The 18,200-nt window shown below is 36.7% G+C and overlaps 2 protein-coding genes across 4 annotated transcripts; one reads left to right on the top strand and one right to left on the bottom strand.

Moving 5' to 3' along the window:
- Window positions 1-2,961: 2,961 nt before the first annotated feature.
- rac3b (Rac family small GTPase 3b) lies at window positions 2,962-11,173 on the top strand. 2 transcript variants are annotated; one of them, XM_077224695.1, is made up of 6 exons: window positions 2,962-3,156; window positions 4,374-4,445; window positions 5,490-5,607; window positions 8,102-8,164; window positions 8,268-8,427; window positions 9,826-11,173. In XM_077224695.1, exons 1-6 carry the CDS (start codon window positions 3,122-3,124, stop codon window positions 9,954-9,956), a joined length of 579 nt encoding a protein of 192 aa, XP_077080810.1. In that variant the 5' UTR covers window positions 2,962-3,121; the 3' UTR covers window positions 9,957-11,173. The 2 variants fall into 2 exon arrangements, with proteins under 2 accessions (XP_077080810.1, XP_077080811.1); XM_077224696.1 differs by having other exon boundaries at window positions 2,992-3,156; window positions 8,268-8,431; window positions 9,826-11,165.
- Window positions 11,174-11,303: 130 nt separating this feature from the next.
- On the bottom strand, window positions 11,304-17,755 carry dcxr (dicarbonyl/L-xylulose reductase). 2 transcript variants are annotated; one of them, XM_077224694.1, is made up of 9 exons: window positions 17,654-17,755; window positions 17,446-17,546; window positions 15,902-15,999; window positions 15,558-15,712; window positions 15,440-15,482; window positions 15,254-15,353; window positions 14,015-14,079; window positions 12,727-12,844; window positions 11,304-12,312 (listed from the first exon to the last, which is right to left on the bottom strand). In XM_077224694.1, the coding sequence occupies exons 2-9, from the start codon at window positions 17,495-17,497 to the stop codon at window positions 12,209-12,211; spliced, it is 735 nt and encodes a 244-aa protein (XP_077080809.1). In that variant the 5' UTR covers window positions 17,498-17,546; window positions 17,654-17,755; the 3' UTR covers window positions 11,304-12,208. The 2 variants fall into 2 exon arrangements, with proteins under 2 accessions (XP_077080809.1, XP_077080808.1); XM_077224693.1 differs by lacking the exon at window positions 17,654-17,755 and having other exon boundaries at window positions 17,446-17,627.
- Between the last annotated feature and the right edge of the window lie 445 nt (window positions 17,756-18,200).

The following is an 18,200-nucleotide window of genomic DNA, read 5'->3' as shown; positions in this document are numbered from 1 at the left end:
AGAGCTCTTTCACATATTTTAAAAATCCCCAATGTGCCATATTCTCCATCAAAGCTCTTATGTATGGAGGACCAGGAGTGCCACTTAAAAATAAAATGAAGATTCAATATATCAATTTAATAATCCAAACATAAAAATTGATATAAATAAATCACTTTTAAATGGACAAATTAATAGACATTTTTAAAGTTGTTTATTTAATTCGTGTTTTTAAATGTATTGCAATAAAACCATAAAACAATAAATAAATAAAAACATTTTAAATGTATAAATAAATAGACACATTTAAAATTGTTTATTTAATTAATGTTTTTAAACGTAGATTAATAAAGCAATAAAAAGTACTTTAATAAATCATTTTAAAGGCACATGTTAAATCGCTTTTTTTAAAGCATTTCGCAAACCATTTCTCTATCTATTTGCCAAATGCTTTTCTTTGTCGGTTTGCCAAATGCTTTTCTTTATCCATTTGTCAATCGAGTTAAAAAATGGCATTGGACAGTACACACGTGGGAGCAACCAATCACCTTTCGCCTGTCTCCCACTTGTAAATGTAACACGCACTGTCATTGGACAGTTAGAGAGACCATACGTCATTAGCGGGAGTTTGAAGACGGGTTCGAGGCGAGCGACGCAAAAATAGCAGGTGAATCTGAATGTGTTTTCAGAGGGATTGCGGATGATTTGTTGTCTTTAGCTGATTTCTGCGGAAGAAATTCTCCTTTCGATTATCATTTTATATATCGAAGAGTTTCACAGTTGAGGGAAGACGTTGCAAATGCAGCGGATAATTGTGGTTGTACAATAAATGGAAGGATTTGGGTTATGTTTGATGAGGCAGCCGTCACGCTATTGTACTTCCAAGCATTCTTGAACAACACCAGTCGTTGGATGTACCAGCAGAAGAGACGGCAAGATGTATCGTGTGTCGCTAAGGACAGTCTGACGAAAACTTGCACATGATGGTTTGAGGTATGTAAAAGAAAATGTTGTATAATTTTTTCCTGAAAGAATGGCCTCCCATCGTCCCGTGCCTTGAACGGCCTGCTCGCTAGTTTTAACTACAGCGGTCAATCTTATGACAATCTTATGATCCTTATGCGTTTCAGCATGTCTTAACTAAACATTAGGCTGGATATTTAACGTTAAGTTACTACAGTTGAGTTGGTTACGTGAAGGTGGAAAATTCGATTGTATGTGAGTGCTTTAAAGTCCCTGTAAAGTCAAAATGTTCTGAGTTTGTCATACCACAAAAAATTGTTTTAATAGCCACCCAGACCATTTTGAATGGTAAGAAAAAGCCGCCAAGTAGATATCAAAATCTTGAAAAAATTTGATCAAACGCTGGTGGCTTGGCACGGGACAATGGGAGGCCATTCTTTCAGGAAAAAATTATACAACATTTTCTTCTACATACCTCAAACCATCATGTGCAAGTTTTCGTCAGACTGTCCTTAGCGACACACGATACATCTTGCCGTCTCTTCTGCTGGTACATCCAACGACTGGTGTTGTTCAAGAATGCTTGGAAGTACAATAGCGTGACGGCTGCCTCATCAAACATAACCCAAATCCTTCCATTTATTGTACAACCACAATTATCCGCTGCATTTGCAACGTCTTCCCTCAACTGTGAAACTCTTCGATATATAAAATGATAATCGAAAGGAGAATTTCTTCCGCAGAAATCAGCTAAAGACAACAAATCATCCGCAATCCCTCTGAAAACACATTCAGATTCACCTGCTATTTTTGCGTCGCTCGCCTCGAACCCGTCTTCAAACTCCCGCTAATGACGTATGGTCTCTCTAACTGTCCAATGACAGTGCGTGTTACATTTACAAGTGGGAGACAGGCGAAAGGTGATTGGTTGCTCCCACGTGTGTACTGTCCAATGCCATTGTTTAACTCGATTGACAAATGGATAAAGAAAAGCATTTGGCAAACCGACAAAGAAAAGCATTTGGCAAATAGATAGAGAAATGGTTTGCGAAATGCTTTAAAAAAAGCGATTTAACATGTGCCTTTAAAATGATTTATTAAAGTACTTTTTATTGCTTTATTAATCTACGTTTAAAAACATTAATTAAATAAACAATTTTAAATGTGTCTATTTATTTATACATTTAAAATGTTTTTATTTATTTATTGTTTTATGGTTTTATTGCAATACATTTAAAAACACGAATTAAATAAACAACTTTAAAAATGTCTATTAATTTGTCCATTTATAAGTGATTTATTTATATCAATTTTTATGTTTGGATTATTAAATTGATATATTGAATCTTCATTTTATTTTTAAGTGGCACTCCTGGTGCTCCATACTTATGCTGTGGCACTTACAAATTGTATATTTTAAAATGTTTTCTACTTTTGAAGTTCTTTCGCTTTTGTAATGTCTGTTGGTTATTAAATAAAATGTGTGCTTTTGATTAAGCTGTTTGAACACATATATAGTGGAATAATATTCATTCTTAATATTTCTGCAGTGTTGGGTTCTTATAAAACAATACTGGTACTGTACTACAAAGAAATATTTCCATTTTATTGTGCAATAATTTCCATTTGAATGTGTTAAACATAACACAAACTGAAAATGAAAAAAATGCATAATGGCATGATTTCAGGTGTAATAATAACTGAACGCTTTTCATGGATAAGTGTGATAAGGTCATGTGACAAACATCTATCACACCACTGTTTAAAATATTTACCGTGGTATAACATCAACTTTTACAGCTGCTATAAAAAGTAGAGCATAGCGTTAGCAGCGGCAATTAATTTGATTCACAGGCAATGCATGCACTGATAAAATGTATGTGATATAAGTCGTTTTGGATAAAAGTAGTAGGCAGTAAATAGTGCATACTGCGTATAATTTAGTATCTATCCCATCCAGCAGGGAGGCAATGACTCAACTCTGTGTGGGCTCCTGTCCCTTTAAATCTCTTCGGCTTTTCCCGGAGAGTCTCGGTGAGGTTCGCTGTCAAAACCGCTGCTGCAAAGAGGGCAGTGACCGTATTTTTGCAGATATCTATCATTTCTCGGGTTAAGTGGGAGCTGTGTCATAATAAAACACATTTACGCCTGTGAAGTGAAGAAACCTGCCTCTCCACAAATGCAAGCTATTAAATGCGTGGTGGTCGGCGACGGGTAAGTAGTGTTTTTGGGAGCTGATAGAGAGGAGCATCCTTGGAAAACCCGTGTGGGTTATTGAAATGCATTGATGCCTAGTTCTGGCCTGTGCATTTTACCGTTTGCTTAACGAAATACCGTCTATTTGATCTTAAGCATGTTCATGTTGTATGCAGAATGCATGTAAAAAACTAAAATATTAATCTGTATAACTATTCAAATGGGCGCATCGTAAAAAAATTATTGTCTTATGTCTTCGTGTATTATTTTGAATCACTGATGCACTTTCAGTATGCGTTGTTTATTGGACATAAAATGAACAGGCTTTGAACGGTAACGTTAATATGTCGGTTTTGTTCACTGTGGTCAGAGAGTGAGTGTATTTAGCAGGATGTTGTACTACTGACCCATGTTGAATGGTAAAAGCCTGAACCAAGAACAGCTATGGTTACCACTCCCTCACGAGTGTGCACGAGAAGTGTGTGGCGCGCGTCCATGTGAGCGAGTTTCCCTGCTATGGGAAGTCCGACTCGTTCAACGAATCGGTTCTTTTGAAGAATTGGTTCAAGAATATGATTCGCTATTATTTTACAGGCACACACGTTGCTCGCTCTATCTCAGATGATAGATTTAAGGCTTTACAGTCATTTACAGTCTTTTTTGCTTTGTTATTCATAATTTATGCTAATTCCAATTCTAAATGAGTATGGCGTTTTTTTTTCAATTCCCATTTACATTTGTAGAAAAAGTTTCCGTATATAATGAGAATTCATAATTTATTATATTTAAAATCAACATCATATTAAAAAAACTTTTTTTGAGCTGCATAAAAATGTATTATTTTTGGGGGAAAAAAATCTATTTGAATCGGACGTGTCTGAAAAGATAAGGTTCACTATTCAGTGATTCATTCGAGAATCGAGATCATCGCTTCGTGAACGAGTCCTTCATCCGACTCAGAAGAACGATTCTTTCTCTGTCGGTGTGTTTCATGGAGTGTGTGTGTGTGGTTTCCCTCAGGCGAGTGTGAATCTGGGACAGGGTCTGTCACTATCTGACATACTAACACCCACATAAAGAGCACACAAGCAGCAGTAACTACTTTTGCATGATGCAACCTTATTTATGATATAATGTTATGACCTTTTCACCATTACTTCCTCTCCATCTATGAGTTTTCTTTTAATGCACCACAGAAATCCCTAGTTTAGCGGTCTCTTTGTGCTTTTCCCTAGGGCGGTGGGTAAGACCTGTCTGCTCATCAGCTACACCACAAATGCCTTCCCTGGCGAGTACATCCCGACAGTGTGAGTAGCCTATATAGTGTGCATATGCTAGAATTTGGTGTTAAAATCATTTAGATGACATATACTGTATATGTTTGATACATCAGGCTTTTATAGTTTATATAGTATAATATAGTGAGAATATGAAGCAGAATTAGCAGATACTCACGTAAAATGCATATAAATAGCAGTCGTCACTCTATCTGCCAATAATGTCTTAGAAAAACCGAAGTTACTTCAGTCCATTAAATGCTGATCCCGAAATATTATTAACAATATGAAAGTTATTCTTATGTTTACTTCATAAAAAATCAGTAAAAATTTCACAGAAAGGGGAAAAAGGACTTATTTTCTAATTTACAATTATTCTAAAAGGCCTTTTATTTGCTAAAAAGTCAAAACTATCAATAAGACGACAGAAGGCGTGTAGTAGATTGTGTGCAGCAGTTTTTTCAGCAAAGTTTTGATCATGTTGATAATATGATACATTAGGGTTAAAATGAGAATTGTGTTTCAATTATTCCTAAAAGTATTTAACATAAATTGACAATAGGTTTATTTATAAACCTTCATAAAGGCAAAATAACTTCCAATGGTGCAAATGTTGCACCTAAAAGTATTTTTTTTTTAGCTAACCAATTATTTCCTTAGTGTTGAAGATGTTTTGTATAAGTTGTTTATATTTTTTCTACAATAATAACTTTTTTGTGGCTGACCACTGGCTCATATGGGATGATTGATTAGTCCTCACTGGTGATCTGTGGACATGAAGAGCGTGTGACAGCATTGATTTGCATTTCAATGAGACAATTAGTTGACCATTGTAAAGATGTAGTGAACTGTATCCTGATGCTTCACAGGGAGATATTCCAGAAATGTGAGCCGATCCACTCAGTGACATTTTGGAATGTATTTCTGAGTAATTACTTTGTTGTTCATTAAGATGAATGTATATTCAGAAATGGTTGATGGCTGCGGTGGCAACAACTAATTCCGATGGCATTTGTCTCATTCTGAATGTTTTGCAATGTTTTATTGTGCATTAAGTCCATGTGCATTTGTTAGGTTTGACAACTACTCTGCCAATGTGATGGTCGATGGCAAACCAGTGAACCTTGGCTTATGGGATACAGCGGGACAGGAAGACTATGACCGCCTCCGTCCCCTCTCGTACCCGCAGACGGTGTGTGACAGCAAATTCTTTTTTAATACTTTATTTATTAGAGTTCAGACCAACTGCAAAAATGAGTAAATAAAGACAGTTGGAGACGATTTTAAGCAAAATGGTTGAAAACACAAAAATACAATCACTTGTAATGTGACATAATTGTTTATAACTTTTGACCAGTAGGTGGTGCTAACACCAAATTGGTCTGGTGTGGTCATTGTTGGGTGAGAATGACATTCATAAAGTTTGGTGTCAATATGTCAAAGCTTTGTGGAGATATAGCCTAAAAGGCAGTTTGGCATCATGTCATCAAATTCGCTGATGCAGAAAAATGAAAATCGGTTTGTCTATCAACATGAAATCCATAACTTTTTGCCGCCATGGTCCGAAGATGATCTGAGTCGAATTTGGTGAAAATCGGACCCAAGGTCTAGTAGGAGTTAGAATAAGTATGTTTTCTAAGAAATTCAAAATGGCGGACAGGAAGTTCCGCGGATTATGACATAATTGGTATCGGTGTTCTCTGCATTATCCAAGAAATACCAATATTAATCTCACAAGAATAGCCAAAACTCGTCAAACGCTATTAGCATTTTTAAAAATGTAATTATAATAATATTATAATACATAAATACTAATTTTATTACAAGGTGGCACTGTCTTGAAACTTTTTGAATACCTTCAGGGTCGGGGCCGGATATAGGCATGGTCAAGAAGGGGCAATGCCCCCCCAATTGCCGTGACTGCCCCCCCAAACGTGATGGCATGCAAAGATCCCAAATTTAAAAAATATTTCAAGAAAATTGTCAGAGTGAGCGCTCTCTGCTCTCTATCCCTCATTCAAAGTAGCTACTGATTGGTTAGATGCATAGGGAGGGCGTGGCCGCTTCTCCGGCTTGTGGTGAACCTGCTGAGCTTCACGTCTCAGTCAGTCACTGCAGAGCGGAGCACGCAGACACACTGTGACAGTGACAAACTTTTCAATGAGATTCTTGTCGCAAAAATTATGTTGGAAAAAGAATTCAAAAAGACTAATGATGATGAAAACGTAGAGTTTGTAGACCTCTCCACCATTTGCACATATCTACACGGGTATAAGAATGCCTTTCCTCAGATCCATCGCATGTATGTGACCTCACTTGTGATTGGAATATCATCTGCATCATGCGAGAGCTCTTTCTCCACTTTGTCTCGTGTTCTTACCCCCTTCCGAAATTTAGTTATTCTGGCTCACGAGAAGGCCATAACAACAGGTCTAGATATGGACGCATTTGTTAGGACTTTTGCACAGAAAAGCAGACGACTGATGCTATAATGACTTATATAAGCCATGCTGTGTACAGAGCTAAAGAAATGAAAAAAAAAAAAAAAAAAAAAAAAAAAGAAATAAAAAAGATTGAAATAAAAAACGAAAGGACAGACAAGACAGACAGACAGAAAAAAAAAAAGAAAAAAAATATATAGAAATGAAGCCTCAACAGGGCACAAGCCAGTGTCCTATTTGTGCCGGTCCTAAGCCCGGGTAAATGCAGAGGGTAGTGTCAGGAAGGGCATCCAACATAAAACCTATAAGACAAATCAAATGCTGATAGCTGATAGCTTTGAGCTGGGCGATATAGGATTTTTTCATTTCACAATATATTTTTTCATTTCTGGCCATATCGATATATATCACAATATAAATCAAATCACTATATTTGTCAAATTTAAATGTTCTGTTAAATGACTTGCCCCCCCTGATATTCTACCTGCACCCCCTAGTGGGGCTGGCTTAATCCGGCCCTGTTCAGGGTATGGTGCCCTGAAAACTTTTTATGACGGAAAATGACGTCATTGAGGGAACATTTTGTTTTTAGCCCTTACGATTCAAAAGTTCTTATCATAAAGCTGAGTGCAACTTCAGACAGCTGGTGGTCAGGGTAAAAAAAAACATTTTATTTAAACTTACATTTGTCAAAGTTGCATGTGGCAAATGTAACCATTTATTACTTAAATCCAACTTGAAGTACTTCGATACCACAGCAAAACCTACTAGCCTAATTAATAAAGTTAAAACATTATTAAAAGCAAATTAACAGTCAGTAATTTTACTACAGTATTTTTTTAATTCATAGATATACAATGTAACAGTAACAAATAAAGTAAGGTCTACCTGTAGTGTAGTCTGGTACAGACATGCCTAAATGTAAAATAACACCAGTGTATACATTACTGTAAATATAGATTCATCTTTGATCACTGATTACAGTATTTCAGGTGTAATTTTACAAAATATCTTAGAAAGGGAGACCATGTTTCATGAAACTTACATTTTGAACATTGGATGGTACATTTTTAAGTTGAATGTTCTTACATCACCTCTTTTGTGCCATCAAATTCTTATAATAGTCTCATGAATGTCCTCTTATCCCTGCAGAACAACAGGAAGAGGTTAAATAATTCAATTAGAGTTGCTTACTGTATGTCAACAAAAACAGCTTGTCGAATTATTTCTCTGTTTTTTCTACAGGACGTCTTTTTGATATGCTTTTCTTTGGTGAGCCCAGCATCCTTTGAGAACGTCCGTGCAAAGGTTGGTGCAACTTATTTTGTGGTTGTTGTTGAAAGAACCACAGTGAACGTTTAGATAAAGCTGATACTATGATGTAATATAAGACTGACTTCCTGTGCTCCAGTGGTACCCTGAGGTGCGGCATCACTGCCCCAACACTCCCATCATCCTGGTGGGCACCAAACTGGACCTGCGAGATGACAAGGACACCATAGAGAGGCTTCGGGACAAAAAGCTGTCGCCCATCACCTACCCACAGGGCCTGGCCATGGCCCGAGAGATCGGTGCGTAGGGAGAACGAGACACTCACTTGATTTATGTGTGACAGCAGGAAAACTGTACTTCCATTACCGCAGGCATGTTTCTATAATGAGTTATTGAGCTGGGGTCTGTAAGTGAGTGGGACGCTGGTTATGCTGTCATATGTTGGAGATACTGAGTGGAGTGGGCGGCACAAAGATGCCAATTGTCTTACGGGTGGCGGTCCAGCGTGAGCCGGGAACATGGGGGAGGAGCGGCAGCCGGAGAAAGATGTTCAGAAAACAAAATGGCCTTTCCTTTTAGAAGGGCTCTTTGTCGTGTTGGTCTGCATGCGGCAAGAATGTTTTCTCACAGTCTGCCAGAAACAGTAAATGCCTGATTTATGCGAGACCAGTGTGTCCAGTGTGTCCAAGACCAGGAGTTTATCCTAGTGTCGTATTACGAAAGAAATGAATGCTTTTATTCAGCAAGGATGCATTCAATTAATCAAAAGCAACAGTAAAGACATTTATAATGTTACAAAAGTTTTTCATTTCAAATCCTGAAACATATGTATCATGATTTCCACTAAACATATTATACAGCACAACTGTTCTCAACATTGATGATAATCAGAAATATTTCTTGAGCATCAAGTCAGCATATTTGAATGATTTCTGAAGGATCATGTGACACTGAAGACTGGAGAAATGATCCAGCTTTGATCACTGGAATAAATTACATTTTACTATATATTCAAATAGAAAATATTTACTTTAGATTGTAATGATATTTCACAATATTACTGTTTTTATTGTATTTTTGATCAAATGAATGCAGCCTTGGTGAGCAGAAGAGTCACTAACATTAAAAGAAATCGTAAAAACCTCAAAGTTTTGAAAGGTAGAGTTTAGGGCTGCACGATTTTGGGGGGAAAAAATGTAATTGCAATTTTTCCAGAAAAAAAACAGCGCTTGCATTTTAAAATGCAATTTAAAAAGAAATTCCAGGTTTGCTGTGCTTGTTTGTAGAGCTTCACAAATATGACCAAAGTTTTAAGATTATATATCAACATGGCTATCAAATGATGACAAGAAATAAAGATCTAAATCAGAAATATTATTATTGTAATACTGCACAGTAAAATAAAAAAACCTTTAATATTTGATACTATTACAACACTAATATTCATTGCTTTATTCACTTATTTTTCAGATGTTAAACAATGAAACTTTTTTTTTTTTTGAAAACCACAGTGAGCCCTTAAATCTTCTCTTCAGTTGATAAGCATTTAAGTGTCATTTCATAATAAATTCTAAGTATTTATTTCGATGAATTGTGCAGCCCTAGAAGTCTCCGCACTCTTCTGAGAAGAGCAAGTGTCCAGAAAACACTAATTTTAGCAAACTGAAGGCCGATCGTTTGGTGTGTTTCCTCCGCAGGCGCTGTGAAGTACCTGGAGTGCTCGGCCCTGACCCAGCGAGGGCTAAAGACTGTGTTTGACGAGGCCATCCGCGCCGTCCTCTGCCCTCCACCCGTCAAGAAACGCGGCAAGCGCTGCACTCTCTTCTGAGCGGAAGCCGTGACAATCCCTGGCACCCAAACCCACACACAACTACAATATTTTTAATCAGCGTCCTGGAAATATATTGTACTTCTCTCACAGGTTCGGTGACAGCCGTCCGTGAAGTTCTAATGCACATCACATGTACATGAACCATTGGCTAGAAGCGTCCAGTCGGAGGGAAACCTTGTGGTAGGTTGTTTTTCGCGGCCTCGCGTGCCCAGAGATGTAATATTCCATTTCATATTGTTTATATGAGAAGTTTTAGTGGTACAGTGTAATTGTTGACATACTGTAAGGAAGTGTTTCTTGGTGTCGTAAAGGAAGCGTTTGAAAGAAATGGGAAAGTTCTGTTCATTTTAGATGGTCTTGTACAAAGCTAACCATTCGCAGTATTAGCATTCCTGCCGGCGTTAAAGTCAACATGAAACGAAAATCTGTAATGAGTTAAAGGGAGGAAAGGTTGGGAATTGTTTGGATTGTGTAGTTTTGTAGGTTACATTTCGATGAAAGATTTCCATCTTTGGAATACCGTGCATCTGTGAATTGTGTGCTATATGTGCATTAAGAAACTGAATAGGGTCTGTTTGATTTCATGTTGATTTTAAAGCCGTGTGCAGTTATGAACACTACATCTTTTCTTCTTCTCTACTCTTTAACAACCTGGCCATTCCAAACACTGGAGAAGGAAACTGTGAACATTGTGTCTTTACTTTACTGAATACACTGCTTTTGGATTTTCTTTCTTTTCTAGTTTTCTATGTACGGACTTTGATTCTGATCTGTGCTGAAGGGTTTTATTGTACAGCTTCACAATCCAAAATCTCAGAGCTCTATCTGAACAAATGCCCATTCGCAGGTGTGTACGAGTGACTTGCATGCCACAACCAGAAGCCTGAATGAGTCTGTATCGAAGGACACGCATGGGCATTTGTTCTTGATCGTTCCCACTTCTGAAAGCTTGTTAATGCGTGTCTGCATGTGGCGTGAGTGTGGGCATTCGTCCGTGACGTGATTGGCTGTCGGGTGTGAGTCGTCTACATCGGTGCTGCGGCACTTCCTTTCTCCCACCTAACTTTGTAAATAACTCTCAAAATGGACAAAAAAAAAGATGATGATCTTCACAGCTGCCAAAAGACATTTCCATGATGTAAGATAGTATATTTACAAAAATGTTTTAGATGAGGAATGCATTCATTAATAAATCTATTCATGTTTTACCCTTACACTTTTGACCCTGTTCTTTAATTCATTTTAATAAATTACCCAAAAAGTATCAAGTCTTCCGAGGCTGTTTGTGAACTATTACTTAAATATGCTTATTTGCAATACTATTTTTCAAGTAAGCAGATTTCCTTGTTGCTTGAGGCCTTTTTAATATAAATAAATAGCAATGTAGCAAATATTGGCTGCATGATTGTTTATATTATTGCGAAATGTAAACTGAATTATTGTACAGTTCTGTATATAAAGTTGGATATACAATTATATTCATATACAGTGCACTCATGTAAAGTGATATATATACACTATCTCAGTTGCTTGATTGCTTGCATCATCGCAAAATATAAACTATATTATAACACAGCTCTTATCTGTAAATGCGACTAAGGCATGAAGATATTATAAACATGACAATGTGCATTGTGAAAAGCACTGTACAAATAACATTGACATGACTTGGCTTGAATGACTTGAAGTCCAAAATGTAGTCAGTATATCTGGATTTAATCACTACATGAGTGTGTATGCTGATCTCTTCTGGTGGTACATGATACTACAGCACATAAAACACACTGTATCATTATGGCAACTAGAACTAGCTAGAAGGAGAGACCTTCACACTCTCATGAGGACCATATGAAGTCAATAGAGCAGCAGCTGTCAAACGCTTCGGTTTAGTTGAATATCTTGCTAATTATGCAAGCTTGTCTAGTACAGTGTGTTACATCAAAAGGAAAACAGAATTTCTGTTATCACTTCCTCACACTCAAAATTCCAAACCAGATTTTCTTTATTCAGTGTAACACCAAACAGATATTTAGTGGAATGTTCATGCTGCTCATTTCCATACAGAGTAAACTCACAAAAAGGAGAAAAATGGCACTATAAGAGCAAACTAATGCTAGCTTTTTGTGAAGAACAGACCCAAAGCAATGAGGAAGAGTTAATTATGACCCGTTACGAATATGAATTGTTACGAGTTGGATCTGAAACGCATCTCTTCAGGCTCATTCACCTTTGCTTGATGATGTTAGCGTTTAGCAAGCCATAAACCCCCCGTCCACGGGCAGGATCACTCCATTGGTCATGGCGCTCTTATCGCTGAGGAGGAAGAGGATGGAGTGGACCACATCCTCCACTTCTAAACAACACAATAAGAAAGACAGTGGAGCTTTACTGTATTACAGACACACACTAGAAAAATCAGGAGACTATGGCTGTGGACAGACATTGACATTCTGGTGTTTCACAAGCCTCAAAGTTTTACAGTCTGCCACTGATGTCACGAAAATGTGCTTACACAATCTTTGCTAAATCCCAAAATGTAGAGAGAGAAGTATTAAATAACCCAACAGAAGAACGTCATGAGCGCAGTATTGTGAACGGACAGCACTGCCGGTGTTTAGGTCATTATTAGAGTTACTGTGTAGAAATGTATTCTCATTGTTGCAATCAACTTAACTGCCCTCAGAGGACATTTATTGGCATATTAATCCTGATTATTGAAACACAAGGTTTGACCTCCTGTTATAGAGACCTACAAACACAGGCTTACCTGCAAATTTACCCAGTGGGATACGTGATGTCATACTCTTGGCCTTTTCTGGGTCACTCCATCCAATCTTTCCCATTTCTGTCATCACCACAGTCGGGTTCACGGAGTTCACTCTTATCTGTCGAGGTCACATTACATAAAACGTGCTAAATGCACATGAAAGATGCATATAGTTATCTATCAATCAAGGTAGACAACAAACACTTTCATTTTAATATAAATATAGCAAAACTGGTAAAGATTTGATTTTTGGATTAATCATTTTTAAATCAAATTTAACAATCAAACTAACCATAATAATAATGATAAATATTATTATAAATTTGGTATATTATTATTATTTAAAAAATAATACATTCATTTATGGTAAATATGTTTACCAATAACTACAAAACAGCATTTGGTCTTAATAACAACAACAATAATAATAATAATACAATTCATTAATCAAATAAATAATATAAAAAATACAATAAAACCATGCTACACTACTTTGATGTATTTACTGTTTTTATATTTTTTTAAGTGATTTCAATTCAATACAAATTCTATAAAAAAAATAATAGCTTAATTTAGACTAAATCTGCAAGCCTTTTGTGTATTTACTGTTTAAAAAAAAATGTAATAATAATTTGAATCAAATATTATACATAATAATTATATATTTTCTTAATTTTTTATATTATTATTCATAATATTCATCACAATTCACTATTCATGTAAAGAGTTAAAACAGTGTTAAGATTGAAGTTATGTCCACATTGTTCATTAATGATTACATTTAGCTCTCAAGAGAGAAATGTTTAGATGACAGGCGTTATGTCTTGTGGATTTCAATTAGTTTTATGTTCCAAGAGCAAACCAATTTGTCTACCAGTCAAGATCCATACTCTGCTGTTAATATGATCTGGAAAAGCAATAAGCTGGGGAATATTAACACACGTCCCTAATCCAATCCATAATTTATGGCAATGCACAAACGACTTACTCATAAATTTCATTATTATCTGTTAGCAATTACACAAACTTCTCCAAGAAATTGCAAGGCGGTTAGAAACACACCCAAACATTTAATCTCCGATTTGAGACATTTATAAACAGATTTTTATGTTTTAAAGAGGGTGGATGTTGATTGGCTTGAAGCCTCCTGGCAAGACTGATCATCACAATGTATGGTTTATTTTCACAAAGCTGTAAACAACAAACAATGAGCTTATTGTTAGATAGATTTTACAAACATGATCTGATAAAACTCTTGGCTTTCAGTTATGGATTAATAGTGATGAACCTGATACGGGCCCAACTCCAGCGCCATCACTCTGGTCAGCATGTCCAGCGCTCCTTTTGTGGCACCTTCAGAAAACACATTTCAAATCAGATTTTTCTTCTGTATAAGACAAGTTTGATTCAAAATTTAAAAGTATTTAAGAGAGTTCTCCAGTAATGCAAGGGAAAAAAGGGATTCTGATTGGTCAGAAACTGAATTCTGTGGTGAACATTTTTGTATAATGATCATACCAGAAACTAATTTTCTACATAGCTGTGCTACTTGATGTCTCTTGAATAAACTGTAATAAGTTCATTCAAACTTAATTCTTTTTAAGTACAATCAGTTGATCATAAATCACAAAATTAACTCTTTTATAAACTCTGAAAAAGCATTAAAGTCCTTTTCTCTATATTAACCAGCATTATTATTAATGTACATCAACACGACCCTTACGTAAAAATCTACCATCAGCATCTGCTTTATGCATATGCATTTATGAGACATCTATAATAAGTTTACATGCACCCAAATAATCAGTTGTAATCGATCTGATTTGATTGCGCTCGCTCAGAAAGAAATTTGATGGTGCAGATTTGAAATAATCTGATCGACAGAAAAAAAATTAAGCATGTAAATGACTGAATGGACGATTCAAAAAAACCTGTGCACACAAACAGTGCTGTGACGCATATCTTTACATGTTATACTAGATTTATTTATGTGTCACATCGCACATACTGTTCAGCGGAGACTGATTATTTACTACATTTCATAGTTGAATATTACCTTTCATGCAGTATGTAATAAAGGTGTTTGTGAATGTAATGGGTCTTCAAAGTTTTATTGTTCTCCGATTCTGAACTGGATTGAATTTTCAGCATCATTACTCCAGTCTTCAGTGTCACATGATTCCTTCAGAAATCATTCTAATATCCAGATTTGATGCTCAATTATTATTGGTGCTCAAATATTAATAATTGTTCTTATTATTATCAATGTTGAAAACCATATTTAGAGTATTTAGTGTGCACATGCAACGTTTCAGATTCATGTAAACAAAACTTCCAGAATCTGAAATCGGATTGGATTCCAACTGATGAAAAATAGTGCATGTTGTTGTACCTGTTGTAAAAAATGCACAAGGCCTTGGACGAAACGTTTCTCCCCCGGGTCCAATAGATAGGCCTGGGATAATGTTGCCGGTTGCATGAATGCGACAAATAAGATTAGACCAGTGAGTTTGAGTCGGTCACTCACAGTATACGGCGTGATCTTTCAGAGCGCACTGTGAGGCTTGACTCGAGATGTTCACAATGGATCCTCCAGTTCCTCTGGCCTTCATACCTCGAGCCACTATCTACAAGAAAATGCACATTAAAAGTGTATGTAGCATTATTAAAACTCATTATGAAATCATAAAGCATAGGTTTGCTTTCTTCTTACTTGAGCAACATGAAGTGCAGCTTTCACGTTGACACTGAAAGACCTGCAAAAGCCATCATGCAGTCCGTCTATTTTAAAACACAAATGATAGTGTGTGAGGGCTATTTTAAAGCCTTACATGTCAAACTGATCTGGCGTGACTTCTAGGAAGGACTGAAGAGTAGCGTAGGCTGCATTGTTCACAAGAAGATCCACCGGACCGACGTCTTTCAGCGCCTGGGCTGTGGCGTCCCAGTCCGACAGGTCCACACACACCGGCTTAATGGAGGGACACTGGGGATCAAACACATCACGCATTACAAAGAGATTTTCCATTGTCACAGTGTGGCTGAATGAGACCTATAAAGCATAAAGGAGCAGCAGGCTCTCTTGGGGTGCAGAGGAATGTGATGCTTGGAAGTGATGCATGCTGGGAATCAATAGATTCGGGGATGAGTTGGACCGTGACCGAGGGGTCATTACCTCCTGCACTAGGCTATCCAGGTCAGCCTTAGTGCGTGTGACAGCCGTGACCTCTGACCCACAGCGTGCCAGAGCCAGTGCCGTGGCCCGTCCGATCCCTACGAGGCATTGAGGTGAATCAACGATCTGGTGTATCATTGTACTTAACCACACTCATTTGGAAAGTTCAAAGCAAGCTGAAAATACACTTATTATACACTTTTAAAGGAATCATCAACCAAAAATATCATGTCGTTCCAAACCTGTATGACTTTAGAAGATATTTATAAATACACTATATACAAAAGAAGTGCACTTAATTGTATTTAATGGTCACTTGTAGTGTACTTCAAAAAAGCATATTTAAAAAAAAAACTGTACTTGCAGATAATATATTCAAGAAATAAAAGGTCACTGGACGTTCATGTTTCTTAACACACTTAAATACAATTCTAGAAAGTGCACTTAGTAATCATTTTGAATAAAAGTTTATCTTAAAAGTACATTGTAAATCATTGTTTAAAAATATGTGGTCATGCTTTAAGACGTACACTTATTTTGATATGTTGACTAACATACTAAAGCACGTGAAGTCAACATGAAATAGAAGTTGTGAGTGGCTGCATCCGAAATCGCATACTTCCCTACTATATAGTAGGCAAAAAACAGTATGTGACATGAGAAGTATGTCCATTCACAGTACTCATAAAAGAGTAAGCAAAAAGTAACCGGATGATCTACTACTTCCCGTGAGATTCTGAAGTGTGCTTACAATGGACACTTTACTATATCATGAGGCCACAGGAGAGGATGTGTGAATGGAAGCTAACGCTGGTAGGTCACATGGCGGATGTAGTACTTATACACACATTCATACTATATAGAACATACTTTTTTAGCGATCGTTAGGTAATTACTTATACAAAATAAGTACCTACTCAGAGTTTATGGTTTCAGATGCAGCCATAGTCTTTTCTTTCCTATTGTAACATATGACTGAGTGAAACGGCTTCTCGAATATAAAAAAATGTAGGGCGGGACTTGATTTTGTCTATGGGGAATTGATTGGATGGTTGTGGTTTGCTATTGGTTGATCTCATGTGAGTGACAGGTTGCCCCGCCCACACGCCAGTAGACACGTCATCAGAGAAGATGGGAGGCGACGTTATTTTGATTAAAGATTACGAGGGACGTGAATTTAAAAATTATGTGCATGTTATAGATACTAAAATTTTCCATAAAATACACACACAAAATGTTTTTTGACTTCATGGTGACATTAACCAACATCATATTCATCTCTTTTTCTTTCTTTTTTTGCAAATCTTTTTTCAAGAACGCTATGTCAAATGTCAACATTTTCATTAAATAGCTTAAATATCGTTGTCCCTCTCAAAATCCCTAATGTATAACTTCAGTCGGGATTCATTATAAATGCATGGAAAAGAGCGACCAGGACAATCTTCACAATCTCTCCCTTTGTTTTCCAAAAGAATACAAATAAGTCGTTTCGAACGATTGTGAGTGAAATAATTTTCATTGCCCATTTAAGAATTAAAGCCTACCTTTGCCAGCTCCAGTCACCAAAGCACGCTTTCCACTAAATGTTATTTCCATACTTTCCTTATCCAGTCCAATTCAGCCACACGAAACTACTCTAGTGAAACTGAAAGTACAAAAAAGAAAGTTGTTTTCATGCGGCCGTTTTATGCGAAAACAGATGTGATGAAGAGCGCGGAAATGTAGCATGAAAGCTTATAATACATTACGTACCTCGGTTTTAATCTGTTATCTTTGACAAGTCAGTGAACCGAGCGAAGGTCAGCTGAGCAAACTGTGTCACATGACCACTTTCACCTAAGAAAGTGTGGAGTACTTCTTCAAAAGAGGGTGCTGTCGGTCAGTTAGTTAGTATACTTACTATCCGTTCTACATACTATAGTATGCATTATTCTTCCATGATATTAATATTGTCTGACTTTTTAGTAAGGCCATAGGTAAATAAACTGAAGGGGATTTTAATTAAACCCTTGTTTATCTCACTTTAAAGGGATAGTTCACCCAAAAATGAGTCAAAGTCAATGGGGCCCATCAACTGTTTAGTTACCGACATTCTTCAAAATAACTTATTTTGTGTTCAGCAGAAGAAAGAAATTCAGACAGGTTTGGGACAACTTGAGAGTAAATAAATTAGAGCTTTTTCATTTTGGGGTATACGATCCCTTTAAGCTTGTCTTCTTCGTATCTAATCCCTCAGACTGAAGACTTTGAGTACACAACAGAAATGTAATACATGTAAACTTTTTCTTTCTATTGAAAT

The sequence above is a fragment of the Siphateles boraxobius genome, unplaced genomic scaffold (genome assembly GCF_051911475.1).
Source record: "Siphateles boraxobius isolate OS27281-9 unplaced genomic scaffold, OSU_SipBor_1 90, whole genome shotgun sequence".
Lineage (NCBI taxonomy): Eukaryota > Metazoa > Chordata > Actinopteri > Cypriniformes > Leuciscidae > Siphateles > Siphateles boraxobius.
The sequence above is the reverse complement of the archived record's forward strand: the minus strand, read 5'-3'. Positions and strand labels throughout refer to the sequence as shown.

What these genes read in the sequence shown, in the direction of transcription:
- rac3b (XM_077224695.1), top strand. Translation starts at nt 3,122, where the DNA reads ATGCAAGCTATTAAATGCGTGGTGGTCGGCGACGG. An exon ending in TGCGTGGTGGTCGGCGACGG is followed by an intron (nt 3,157 to 4,373) that starts GTAAGTAGTGTT and finishes GCTTTTCCCTAG; the next exon opens with GGCGGTGGGTAAGACCTGTC. An exon ending in GGCCATGGCCCGAGAGATCG is followed by an intron (nt 8,428 to 9,825) that starts GTGCGTAGGGAG and finishes TTTCCTCCGCAG; the next exon opens with GCGCTGTGAAGTACCTGGAG.
- dcxr (XM_077224694.1), bottom strand. Translation starts at nt 17,497, where the DNA reads ATGGAAATAACATTTAGTGGAAAGCGTGCTTTGGTGACTGGAGCTGGC. An exon ending in GGTGACTGGAGCTGGCAAAG is followed by an intron (nt 16,000 to 17,445) that starts GTAGGCTTTAAT and finishes AATGCCTCGTAG; the next exon opens with GGATCGGACGGGCCACGGCA. An exon ending in TGGAGTTGGGCCCGTATCAG is followed by an intron (nt 12,845 to 14,014) that starts GTTCATCACTAT and finishes TGACCTCGACAG; the next exon opens with ATAAGAGTGAACTCCGTGAA.